General features: G+C 41.7%; 1 protein-coding gene across 2 annotated transcripts in view; it reads right to left on the reverse strand.

Annotated features, from left to right (window-relative positions):
• Positions 1-9,139, reverse strand: part of TMEM245 (transmembrane protein 245) — a 78,709-nt gene extending 69,570 nt beyond the window's left edge. The window contains exon 1 of one of the 2 annotated variants that reach the window (XM_030229624.2): positions 8,408-9,139. In XM_030229624.2, the coding sequence (XP_030085484.2) occupies positions 8,408-9,043 (636 nt within the window). In that variant the 5' untranslated portion in view covers positions 9,044-9,139. The remainder of the gene's footprint in view (positions 1-8,407) is intronic. The other variant, XM_009089299.4, reaches the window with a different exon arrangement.
• Positions 9,140-13,461: the final 4,322 nt, after the last annotated feature.

Consider the following 13,461-nt stretch of genomic DNA (forward strand, 5'->3'; position numbering starts at 1 on the left):
TAACTCATCACAAAGATACTATCCTACTCCCTAACATCAGCTACACAGCATCTTTGTACGATCAATGTTCCAGTTCCAAGCAGATTTTCTCATTAGCATTTAAATTTAATGATAAATTGCAAATAGGAGACTCAGTGAGTTCAGTAATTTAAACTTTCTGTTTAAAAACAAGTAGGAGGCTAACAGGGTATAAGCCTATGTTTAACAGCCAACAAAGCAAAACACAACACACTGGTTTTATCCATGCATGTAACTGAACATTATAGGGCTTAGGTATTTAACAATTTTTTTGTGTTTGAAGTTAAAATAATTAACCAGTTATCATTTCTAAAAGCTTAGCATATGATCCAAGTCAAAGTCTTTATATCTACTGAATGGAGAGAAATTGCTTGCTTTTAAATGAAGCAGTCACCCTTCTCAGAGATCAAACAATAACCTTCCTGAAGCTCTGTAAAAAGAACTGTGTAGTCAACTGACTGGGGCAAGAAGTTTAATTTCAGTGACACTACAGAATAATCAGGTCTTTATTGGTTAATGTTATGGCCAAGCACATCCCTAGACTGCAAGAACCAGTGCACAGGAACTAGGGTAGCCAATTTCCAATAGTTCATAGCTGAAAGCAACTGAAAAGGCAAATTAACTTAAATTGACATGGACTAGGATTTCATCCCATACTGACTTGGCAACAGCATACTTTTTTTTTCCCCTTAACCCTTTAAAAGTGTGTTACATAATCCTTCCCATTGTTTTTCTGGATGGTCTCCAAAAGTTTTGGTTTGAAAAGCATGGAGAATATTAATAGCCTCTCTGCTATTATATGTCATTCTCAAGAACTGACATAAATGAAACAAAGAATGAAAGACTGCCTACTTTGACTAAAATTAAGCTACTGCAATTATTGCACTGAAACTGTAATTGATAAAGCTCCATGCTAAGACAAAAAGCCCATATATTTAATTTATAAGGATGTATAGCTAACCAGGTAACTAATACATACACTGCAGATTTTGCAGAATATGTATGCTATCATTAACTATTTATCAAGCTGAAATCAGTTGCAGATGCCTAACTTTCACCACGTACTCAGATTTTAAATCACTCCTCAATCACAATTATTATTTACCATAATTACACAATGCACAACTTCTATATATTGCAACTTAGGGATAGTTCAATCCTGCAAGCTGCCCTTCTTCATTCCCTTGCTTATCTTAACAGACAGCCAAGACCTCATTTTTCACATCTCCTCTGCATTTTGTAGCATCTCTCTCTAACTGAACTAAGTATTGCTTTGCCTTTAGACACGTAAAACTGCCCACTTTTCTCAATAAGTGCTAAGACTGCAGAGTAACTTGGATTTTAGCATCCATTTCTGTGTTAAAGTGGTAAATTTGAGAGGCAGATTTAGAGACATCTAAGCCAACTATGAAGGGCTTTAGTTCTCTTTAAATTGCCAACTAGAGACAAAATTACACCACAGAAAGATGCAACTTTTATGTTAAACTCAAGCACCTGTTTCAGTGATTTTTCTTTGAAATTTCAGTGCTGGAAAGTCAAGGATTTATCAGCATGAACTATCACCAACATTTTTTATTATTGAAAGTTTGTTTCTCCTTGCTGTTGAAGAAATTGAAGTTGAAGGATTTGAAAATAGGAGCCACTCTTTTGGCTTTGACCTCATTTTTCAAGAGCCAGCTCTAACTACTCAACTTTTGACAACATTTATCCTGATTTATGTTGGAGAGTAAAATTCTTATTTACACGGTTCCCTCCCCTTTTTTCTATCAACAAGTTAACCTCTACTGGGAAGATTTTGCAGATGAGCGCATCCAATAACTCACTGCTACTGGAAGTGGCAATGCATTATCTCCTACTGCCAGCTGGGCAGTCCTACCTCTTCTGCACAACAGCTTCAACATGCATCCAGCCAGCTCAAGGTTCATAACCTCATAAAAAACTACCTGTTATTCAGTTATAGCAAAATAAGCTCACAGGAGCATAGCAGGCACCAACAATAAGGCAACAGGGCATATGCAGAAGTGCAATAATCAAGAAGCGCTTCCCACTGCAAAGCTGTTGGAATGCTGCCCCAACCCCTCAACATCCAGCAGCAAATGCATTTCCCACCTGCTTCATGCGCCTTCTCAGGCACATGTGATTGCGACAGCCTGGTCAGAGAGAGAAAGCCAGAAAAACTTTCCCAGGAATTGTTCTGGGAAAAGCTGTGAGAAGCTCGGAGAAAAGAATTAAAACAATTCTTATCTTAAGGCTCTGCAGCTGGTCTTTTGAACAGTTGTTTCACATTAGATGTTTACCAAAGGGTGGTTTCTTAATTAGCCAGTGGTGACAGTGTTTTGATTACATGACCAATCATGTATTGGAACCATGTATAAAAAGAATGGGCTTCCTAATAAAATTATTATTTGCCTTCTGGTGACCTAGAGTCTATATATTGACATGGACTTAAACTGGACCTAAATTAATAAAATTATTATTAGCCTTCTGGAGATCTAGAGTCTATGTGCCACTCATTCATCCGTTCCTGACCCAACGGCGACAGGCACACGGTATGATTCTTGGGGTGGTCCCATACAGAGCCAGGAGGGGGACTTCAGGGATCCTTCTGGGTCCCTTCCAACTCAGGACATTCCATGATTCTATGAACCACCCCAGAAGTAAACACAACAGTGAAGACTGAGAAGATAAACCAACAGTTAATTCTTCTGATATACGCCCTGCCAAAATTTTTCAGTTTTTACCAAGTCAGCACCTAGAAAACAGAGTCTGAACTCCTTCCTTCTCTTATTGTAGCTCTTCTCTCTCCCCCAGCCATTTTGAAATGATGTTTATTTCCCCAGCTGCTCTTTCCCTCTTGGAAATCATACAGCAAGGTTTTTAAGATTTTGGTTTAAGTTTTGGTTTGTTTGGGGGATTTTAACTGACCTTTAAATTTAAAACTGTTTGATGGATCTACAGATCTAATTCAAATTGCTTTCTATTTTCTAGTCTCAGTTTTTTGGGAAAAAAAAAGAAAAAAAGGGCCAAACTACCTCATCAGTTCCCTTTAATATTTTAAAACAAAATTTTCATTTGGAAATAGAGATTTTAATTAGTTTTTCTCAAAATAAAAAAATAATTTTAAAAACTGACCAAGCATTAACACAGGACTTTTGCAAACTTTTAGAAAAGCGCTGCAGAGTGAAGATGGTTTAAAGAGGTGATCCTGTGATACCAGTTCACTATTTCTACATCTCCCTCCTCAGTGGTGTTGCAGGCTGACAAAGGAAAACGAATCTACCATAAAAGCTGAGCAAAAGTGTGTTGGATTTGAAAAAGGAAGTGACACAAGGCATTAAATGCACTGCTACAAGCCAAACTGTGTTTGCCTTTGAAAAAAAATTGTGTTTTCTTTATCTGCCTGTTCATTTGAAAATGGTTTTCTAAACACCATAAAAGATAATGAGGCAGGTGACAAATTATGAAAATGTCCCTTTGACTCCAGTTTCCAGAACCAAAATGATTTAATGTAGTTTTAGCATATTTTCATTAGTACACAAGAGGAAACATCCCATAATGTGCAGAATAAGTGTCTAAAGCCTGTCCTTTAGCATGGATACAGCCTTTATCAAACATGTAAGAAAATACCCGAACTGCAACTAATCACACATGTAAGACTATTTTTCACCTCAGAGCAAAGACAAGCACCTCCTCCCTTCACTTAGGAAGCCTTTATTTACCTAAAGCAGGTTCTAAGTGGACACAAGTAACTTATTCCTTGTCCCAAGTGCAAAGGACTGGAACTGTGTGCCCATTCTGTTTCTTCTAGAACTCCCAAACGTGACATATATCCATGCTGGTATTTCTGGCATTAAAAAAGCACAGATTACTAAACCACATGAAACAGAAACATGGTGTTTAGTGAGATCATCCCTTTCTGGAGGGATGAAAGTATGAACTTATAACTAGAACCCTGGGGCAGGGGGAAACTGACCATTAACATTAACACTGACACACATGGGCTGAAAATTATTTTCAATGTGTCCTGCAACATTTCCTACACTGAATTTAAGAAAAAACAAAAAAAAAAAAAACCTAAGATATCCAGAAGACTGAAGAAATGGATGTTGGGAATACTCCTTTAGTTCACTTTTCCTGTCTTAATACAAAAGCTACTTATAAGAAACTGGTAATAAAAATGTTGTTCAGAAATCAAATGGAATAAGATTCTCTTGCAAAAAGAGATTTCCCAGAGCACACAAAATTCTTTCCCTGCAGACAGAGCACCACTCCTCTGGCAAACTTCATGGTAACACTTTTGCAAGAGATGGCTTCTCAACACACACAATTTCTCCACATTCTTCTTTTATTATATAGAGCACAGTTAAAATTTTGCTGGACAGTTCCATAATGATCATTCCTTTCAGAGGTACTGGAAAAAGAAACATCATTGTGTTCAACCAATACATATAAATACTAGTAAATAGCTAATGTTATGTAGCATGTATCAGTAGGCTTTAGGCTACTGCCAGCTTTGAGGCTGTAGCTCCTGGCATGTAAATTGGAACAAGCTCCTTGGCTTCTCCAAGAAAGGTATCTCACAGCAGGCTCTTCCAAAACTGAGGGTGGGTGTGGAAGGCAAAAACAACAGTAGAAAACACTATGAACATCCCAGACTTTCCCTGCCCATCTTGTTTTTAAACAGGCCACATGTGGTCTCTACACAGTTTATCTCTACCACACAAAGTTGTGAAAACATACCAAAATCTGTAGTTTTGGTAAGATGTGTTTACAGTCAGTGCTTGGCTGTATCATTTACAAGCCAGGATACCATAATAATAAAGGATACTAAACAGCAGAAAGCATGCTTAAGAGCTTGTTCAGGTGTTTGTTTTGGTTTGGGGTTTTTTTTAAGGTGGACAAATTTCAGAAACTTCCAAGACTGCTCTAGGAAGAGAGAGAAGGAAAAAAAAGCTCACCTACCCTAAACCCTCAAAGAAATAGAAATTGTACACACATTAAAAATCAGAAGTGTGCCCTTTTCTTTAACAGAAGAGAAACTGCCCCATCAGGTGAACTCAACCAAAACACAGATGCATTTTTGCCCCCACAGGTGATATTCAATAGGACTGTGGAAGCCAAACACCTCAGAGCACGAAGAATTTCAGTCTGCAAGGGCTGCTGGGGGAGTGACATTTAGTGCATCACAAAGGAGGCTTCCCTGGTGGATGTCTTGCACAGAATCCCTGGTAGGGAGCAGACAGTACACCAGCCAAAACAGGCAGCATGTACTCTGACAATATTCCAATACACGGCAATGTTGGGCAATGGCATTTCCAGATCTGCCCAGCACCCTGGTGAGCATAAGACTGATAAAGTGCTCCAACTGCAAGGAAACCCCCAGAACAACATGAGTTGTACCTCATACAGTCAGAGATATAAAAATACACTGACACACAGATGTGACTACACTGTTGTGAGCCTGCAATAACCTGTGACAAAACAAGAAAGACTGGCCAAAGAGAAGAATTTTGACAGCCCTATAATCAAGTTCACTACAGAGAATTCTGCTCATTATGATTACATCAAATTTAATTACCAAGATGAACCTCAGAGCCAACACAGAGCAGCTGTATAATTCTTTATATCGGCTGGGATCTACAAACTGTTTCCCAAATTAATACGAACATGTAAATTCTTCTTCAAAAAAAAAAAGAAGAAAATATAATGAATAGCTGGAATTGGATATATATTAAGTGTAAAACATCAGCCTAAAGTAGTTTGAACTCTTGCCACAAAGCAAAAAGAATTTGGTTTTTAGATACAATGCTGGACATAGGCATAGCTCCTGCAAAACTAGTGAAATTGCTGCAGCCCAAAAGAGTGTAGGACTATATTCAGTCCACTATGGGACAAACTCCCATCCTTTCCAAGAAAAAAAAACTATAGAGGAAAACATTCCCACTGCCTATTATATGAAACTACTGTTTGTGCAGGGCACTCTGCAGAATTCTGCAAATAACCAAGAGAAGGTTGAAGTCAGAACAAGGAACTCATCTGGAATTTTTAAGTAGTCTCCAATTTAAGGCCCAGCAGCCAACTGCATTTTTTGAGCAAGATTCTTCAAAGATTATAAAGCCTGAAGGGAAAGAAAAGGAGGCAGTGGGAGCACGATGCTTGTAGACTAGCCTAAGATCTTGAACTTGTTCTCCAAATGCAGTGTTTTGCAATCAGCTATCAAACAATCCAGTCATGGAGGTACCCAAATTCCTGAACTGCAGGTGTGACTTCAGAGCCATCGATGGGGACACAGGCACTTCTGAATCTTGACTCATCAACGCCATGAATGGCTTTGCCAGATGTGAGGACAGCAAGACAGGAAAGCTCTTTAACATACTGGTGCCAAGATACACCTTACCATGTCATTGTCACATGCAATTTCTGCATTTGAAGAACTTTCTTTTTTTCTAGAACTTTAGAGGATAGTTTCTGTCTCAGTATCATGGCCTAGTAGATACAATAAAAATACCTTTAGTTAGGAAATAACAAATCAGTATTCCAAATCCCCATAATTCTAATGAGAGGCATCCACTCAGTTCTCTAGCACAAGAGAGGGAATCAATCACAAAGAAAGAAGACAATCATGCATACAGAAGGAACCATGGAGGATTCAGAGCCCAGAGAATTACAGTACAATGGAGAAACCAACTCGTAATACCCCAAATTCCTGTGCAGCTAACAAGCAGAACATATGCATGCAAATAGAGTCCTGCAATATAACATGGCAATTAAAGGGCTTTTAAAGTGCTTAACTGAAGTTAAAACTGACACTATTAACTGATCCAGCTCAGGGCTCCTGAGTCTCATGGATAAAATTAAATTATCCTGCTACAGCTCTGAGATAATACACATCAAGCACTGCAAAATTAAAAAAAAAAACTGGACTAAGAAAATACTGCAAAGTGAACAGATAATGCCAAACTGAGTTGCAGTTATTTACAAAGGAAAGCCCACAATTTTTTTCTCCTGTGAGGCCCCAGAAAGAGACACAAACAGCTTGATTAGAAAGCAACCGGTTTGCTTAAGAAACTCTGTGATCGGTTACCTTGACACAAACCCAAAATTTTCCCAAGTAACTCAGGTCTGAAGAGTTCAGGGAGCTTACTGTTTTGTGCAGTTAATATCCTGCCATAGTTCAATGAACACAAGTGTTAAATAAGAAACACCAGTGCCAACCAGAAGGATCACAGACTGCTAAACAAGGTTTTACTGAGCAGGCACAGACATTCAGCAGTGCCTTACAGCCATAGTTACAAGTGTCAGTAAGTGCAGCTTCCTTCAGTACCCTTATATTTACACGGCATTAAGTACGGGTTAATTAAAAAACTTTTAACAAAATCCTGGACTTAGCCAGATCAGTTAGTGCAGCAATATTATAGATTTGTTAAAAATAAAACAAAGAGGTCAGTGCTAAGTTCTTTAAAAAATCTTTAGCTTACCAAGCAAATTGTGTGGCAACAAGTCAAAGCTTCCCACTAGTACCAGGCCATGCTTTAGTTCTGTTACTACTCAGCTGAAAGTAAACATGGTAGTATCTTGCCTCTTTATAAAGAGAGAATGTACCTCTGTCTACTCAGCCCTAATTATACTCTGAGGATGAAACAGACCAGAAACACATGTTCTCTAACATCTTCCAGGACCAAATAAAGTAAAAAGTACTTTCTCTCCCAGTGTTTACTTTCAAGAGGCTAAACACATTCTCCTGTCCATTCTAATCACACTAGAGGCAGTCTGTCAAAATATTCTCGGCCAGTCCATTCAGGAGCACTGCTACCTAGGGGAAGGGCACACTTTTTTTGTTTAAAAGACAGAGCTGCTTTTGAAAAGTCTTTGACATTAAGAAATTTGAGCATGCCAGTTGTACATCAGTATTTAACAAAAGCACAACTTACTGATTTGATCTTTCACATATCCATTTGCTTCTGATATGTAGCACTTTTTGTATTTTCAGTTATAAGTAACAAAGTGTAAGAGTTCTGCCAGAAGTTCCAACTATACTACCTACTGAAGAGAACACAGGGAATAGTCTCCCAAGATTTGTTACCATCAGTAACATTTCTAATTTTTAAAGTTCAAATTGCCTTTGCACTGCTAAGAAGAAGAAGAAAACCCTACGCAGTACACTGAGAAATAAGCCTTAAGACGCCTTCCCCCATCCCGGGTCACTTGTGGAGCTGCGCTGCTATTTCGCAACACTTTAACACACACCTTAGAACTCAACAAGCCTCGATGTTTACCCAAGAACCCGCCTGAATCACCTCTGCCTTAGCAGCATCTCCAGAGGCGAGGCGTGCCTAGAGCGCGGCCGCGGAACCCCGACACTCCCTCCCTCCCTCCCTCCCGCACTCACCCACTGGCTGCTGAAGTAGTCGAGCCCCTGGCAGATGATGCGGGCGGCCTGTGCCAGCAGCACCTGCACGCCCAGGGAGTTGCCCAGGCAGTAGAGCCCGTAGAGCAGCGGGCCCCCGGCGCCCAGCAGCAGCAGGAGCCGCCGCCGCCGCAGCACCTGCTCGCCCAGCGCCTCCACGCCGTAGTCGGCGAAGCAGATGGGCAGGAGGAGGGCGGCCAGCAGCACCGGGGTGCGGGAGCGGTGCAGGCGGCCCAGCCAGCGCCGCCCCAGCGCCGTCAGCGAGGTCTTGAAGGGGTGCAGGAAGGTACCGCAGAGGACGGCCCAGAGCAGCGGCCGCAGGAACGCCTCGAGGATGAAGTACACGAGGACGGCGGCGCCGCAACACAGCCCCGCAAACAGCAGCGCCCCGGTGTTGTAGAAGGCCTGCTTGATCGGCTTCTCCAGCCGCGGCAGCGACATTCCCGCCGCTCCGCCCTGGCCGCCCAGCGGCAGCCGCGGCATGGCCGCGCCCGCGCCGGGGGAGCCGCCCGCCCGCCGCTCCTGCACCGGCGAGCCCGGAGGGGCCGCGGCGGGACCCGCGTCCGGAGCCGCGGCGGGACCGGCGTCGGGAGCCGCGGGCTCTGCGCTGTCAGCCATGGCGGGCGCGGGCACGGCCGCCGCTGGCGGGCGCGGAGCGGGCCCGGGACTGCCCGGGCGGTCGTGCCCGAGGGCGCGCAGGGGCCCTGGGCTGTAGTGCCGCCGCCGAGCGGCTCCGGGCGTGCGCCCAGCCCGGCGGGAAAGGGGCGGTGCCGGCCGGGAAGCGAGCTGGGAAATGTAGTTCTGCCGCGGGAGAGCGGCGGCCGCGCTCCCTCCGCCGGCAGGAGCTGCAGGGCTGTGCCCGTGCCCTGAGCCTCCCCCGTCCCCGCCGAGCGCGGGGCCAGCGCCTTCGTGGCGCCCGCTGAAGAAGCCGACCGAAGGCTGGAGCACGGAAGAAGAGCCCAGCAGCTCGCGGCGCAACCTCATCCCCATCCCAGAAGTGCAGCCCTGTCCTGTTTCGCTGAACGCTCTGCTCTCCCTACTGCTGCTCTAGTCTCGGGGAGCCGAACAAACTCGGAGATCAGGAGTGTCATTGCATGGTGGAGAACAAGACTGGTTAGGCCAGCTGGAGGATTTTGTCTCGTCTGAACATGCTCTGGCAACAAATCGTTTAACAAGGAAGCATCTGCTCTTTTACTGGCAATCAGGCCCACTGAAGAAGTAGTTGAGCTGTGTGGTTTTTTAGACCTGACATTTATGACACTGTACCATCAAAAGCTATTTGCAAATAATCTAGAGAGGAGCTAACTTCCTGCAGCTGGCATACACCAAACACCTGAGTGCAGGCATGATGGTACCTGCTAACATTTTGCAGTTGCTCTAAATGCGTCTGTAATAAATACACATGGCCTGAGCAAGTTTTACAAGGGCCAAAATCCATGACATTTGAACAAGCTCAGTGCTGGCACTGTCCTACTCAGTTTTCCTTCCCTGGCTCAAGACAACCTTTCAGAAGGTACTAAAGCTATTGGTAATGCTGCCATAAAACCCTCAGAGGAATCTTCCCCTTTCTTTTCAAGGAGGTAGAACTTATCCTCTAAACCATAATAAAGAAATCACATACCACTAAACATATAAAAAGTACACAGATATATAAAAATAAAGAGGAAAATAATCAAATTCCTGTATTTTTTTAGAATTTACTTGAAGTTCATAAGGTTAAACTTGCATGTTAGACTGGAGTCCATGAGGACTTTAGTGGAGCATTTCTTGTATGACAGAGATGTTAAAAAGCTGAAATTATCCTGAGCACAATTGTCTTTAACTTGTAAAGTGGGAATTCTACACCTATTCATACCTAGCTTTTAAATGCAGAGGAATACCAAGACAATGGCTAGATGTGACCTATCCCTATCATATTACCAAGGGTGAAAGGTAGAGGTTTTTCCACACCCTTCCTGTAACTATGTTGCATCCTGAAGCTGAGCGTGAGGCTGGGCCCAAGCCAGTTTTTGAGGTTTGGCACTGCAGTCCTGACTTGTCCCTGCAAAGCCTTTCCTGCCAGTTACACTAAAGTTCACACTTGTAAAGGTTCCTCTGAGCTCCTGCAGCTCCCTGTTTTCCCTTTGCTGAATAGATCACGTGTAGGTTCAACAACGTACTTTAATTTTATGCCATGAAAGCACTTACAAACCTACAGGCACTTTGTTTGATCCTGATGAGGCATTACAAGCAGTTGTCCATACAAGAAGCTTTTACTGAACCTTAAACTGATACTGTCACTCACAGCTCTTTGATCAGATAGATCTGCCTCCTGGCAGGGTGCTGAAATAGGTAACAACAATGCATCGTTACCTGAATGCTTCTCTTTAGTTCAGAAGCCAAACTCTAATTGCTCATTACAATACCTTTATTGCATTAAAGTTCAATTAGCAAGTGTCAATTAAGATTTACACAGGGGGAGAGCGGAGAGTTCTAATCCTTCTGTTAGCTAAACAGAGATGCCAGCAAATCAAATCTTCATAGCCACATCTTTATTCCTTTGATTTTTCTTAACAGACTCAGTCAGCCATGTTCTGCAGAAACAGAAATTAATGCCACCTCCTTGACTTAAGTGAAGCTATAAATATTGTTTTACATAAGCCAAGGATCTGGTCCCTACTGTTTAAGACCTTTCCTTTCCAATTATGTTTTTCATTCCCCATTATAAACAACTAAACATATTAGAAAGGGGAAAAAAACCAACAATGCAACAAAATAAAATATTTCTAATTAATGTATCACCACAACAGAATTGCTTAAGAACAGGACATGACCCACAAGCGTCAGAAAACAATCTCTGAATCTTTGACAGCTGAGGGGAGGATGTGTGATTTTCACAAAACACACCCCAGCATCTAAAGCTTAACTCCACAACAGATTTCAAATAGCAACAACTGGTTTTGCCTAAGATTTGAAATGCTAAGAGATTTTAGATTAGATGTCCATAACTTGCACGGATACATTTTATTTAGGCATTTTTATGGTCAAAGATAAACAGCACACCTCACGGTCCTATACTGCCAGAAACTCTACAACAACCTCTTTGATCGTATTTTTCCTATTAGGAATTCTTCAAGGTAAAAGAGGGCAGCAATGGAATGCTTTCACATCAGTGGAGAAAATATGTATGCACCTGAAAGTACCTGTGATAAGTATTGATAGTCTTTGGTGCTCTCCTATGTAGAGGGAAGTATAAAATCAGGTATTAATTAGTAAAAGAGAAACTTGTAACTTCTGTCTGCTTCTGCACTAGCATCCACGATTTTGTGCTCTGAACTGACACCTTTTGAGTCAAGTTCAAGAGGTCAGAGACACCCCTAGCTCTTTATTCATTCGACGTGAACAAAGTCAACACAGACCAAAGTTCCAAGCTGCTTTACACATCATACCAAAATACTGGGTGCCGAGGCAGCCACAAAGCAGAGGAGATAGACAATGCCAGCAACTCCAAGTTAATCATTATTTACATCCAAAATAACCACATGGAGCTATGAAATAAGTCAGGATCAAAGCCACAAGGTGTCAGCACTGGCCTGTGTATTTAGAAAATAACTATCCCTGCGTGAGAGACTATTTGTTTTAACCTGTGTTACTGAGCATTTGCAAGCATTCAGTTGAGGTTAATCTCACTTCATAAATTCACCTCAGTTTAAAGACAAAGTAATACCATCTTCAGATCAATGAAAAATACTTAATGTAAACTATTATAGTTTCAATAGTACCAGAAACAAAGGAAAAAAAAAGTTAATGATTGAAGATACAACCTTTGCATCTTCAGGCCATCTGCATATACCTTTGCATTTTGGGCTAATGAAAAATTAATTATTTTATGCAGCTCAACCGCTAAGATGAGAAGACTCCAAATTAAATGTCATTTACAAAATATTGGTGAAAATGAAATGAAAACCAATTCTTGGGAACACCATGTCTGATTGCCAGACAGGCAATCCCCAACAGGTATTATAGCCTGACTTTATTGCAGAGAGAAGTTTGTTCAACATCTCAGTTAAAGTGTACAAAATTATCAGCAGAGCGACTCTTGAATGATTCACACAGAAGACTGAATCTTGTTCAGTTAACAAGGGGAACGAAATGCATGGTTGTAAGGCAGAGTAGTCAATAGCACCGACACAAAAGTGTTCAATCACTGGAAAAAGCATGCAAAACAGCAGCAGTGGATGGACAAAACCCAGAGCACTATCTTTCATGGCTATCCTACATGATAGCTGTGTGCACGAACGCGAGCTGGATATACAGAGATCTGAGTAACACAGGAATGTTGGGGATTCATCAGGTTTGTGACAAATTCCTCACCAGTCTGTCAGCAGTCATGTAATGCAAGACAAACAGAATATAATTTAAATAGATCTGGTATATGTTATGTATCATGATGATGCCTTGGACAGTGCACAAGTAGCTGACACACACAAGATCCATCCCTTCTTGCAGCCTGCAGCTACAGGCTTGCAATAATACTACAAACACAACAAACAGACCACACAATGTAAAAGCAATACATTTCTTGTTGCCCTGAGCCAACTTTTCTTCCCAGTCCAACAGTAAGGAGGATTAGGGAGCTAAAATACCTGCTGAAACCTGAGCGATCTGAGAAATTGAAGCATTCCTGTTTGAGAGACTTCTACAGCTGCTTTTGCTTGCTGAGTATCATAGCACTTCCTCCTCTCTGTTGCCAAATTCTAATATAGTTTTATTTTCTTCTTTTCTGCAAAAGCCTGTTCTGGCTTCTTCAAAAGACATTCTGGCTGAGCAACAGGGCACTGATGACAGTAGATAAAGAACACCCAATTTGTAATAATGCAATTTGATAATATTTGTATCAAATAGTTACAAAAACACAGCACAGGGGTTGTCACAAGAACTTCTAAATTCTTATAGCAATACTTACAGCAATTGACAATGTAGTTAATACTTTCCTAAAATAGAAATGATCACATTTACTTACAGCTTCATTGTGATTCACATAGTGGGGGGGAAAA

The sequence above is a fragment of the Serinus canaria genome, chromosome 2 (genome assembly GCF_022539315.1).
Source record: "Serinus canaria isolate serCan28SL12 chromosome 2, serCan2020, whole genome shotgun sequence".
Lineage (NCBI taxonomy): Eukaryota > Metazoa > Chordata > Aves > Passeriformes > Fringillidae > Serinus > Serinus canaria.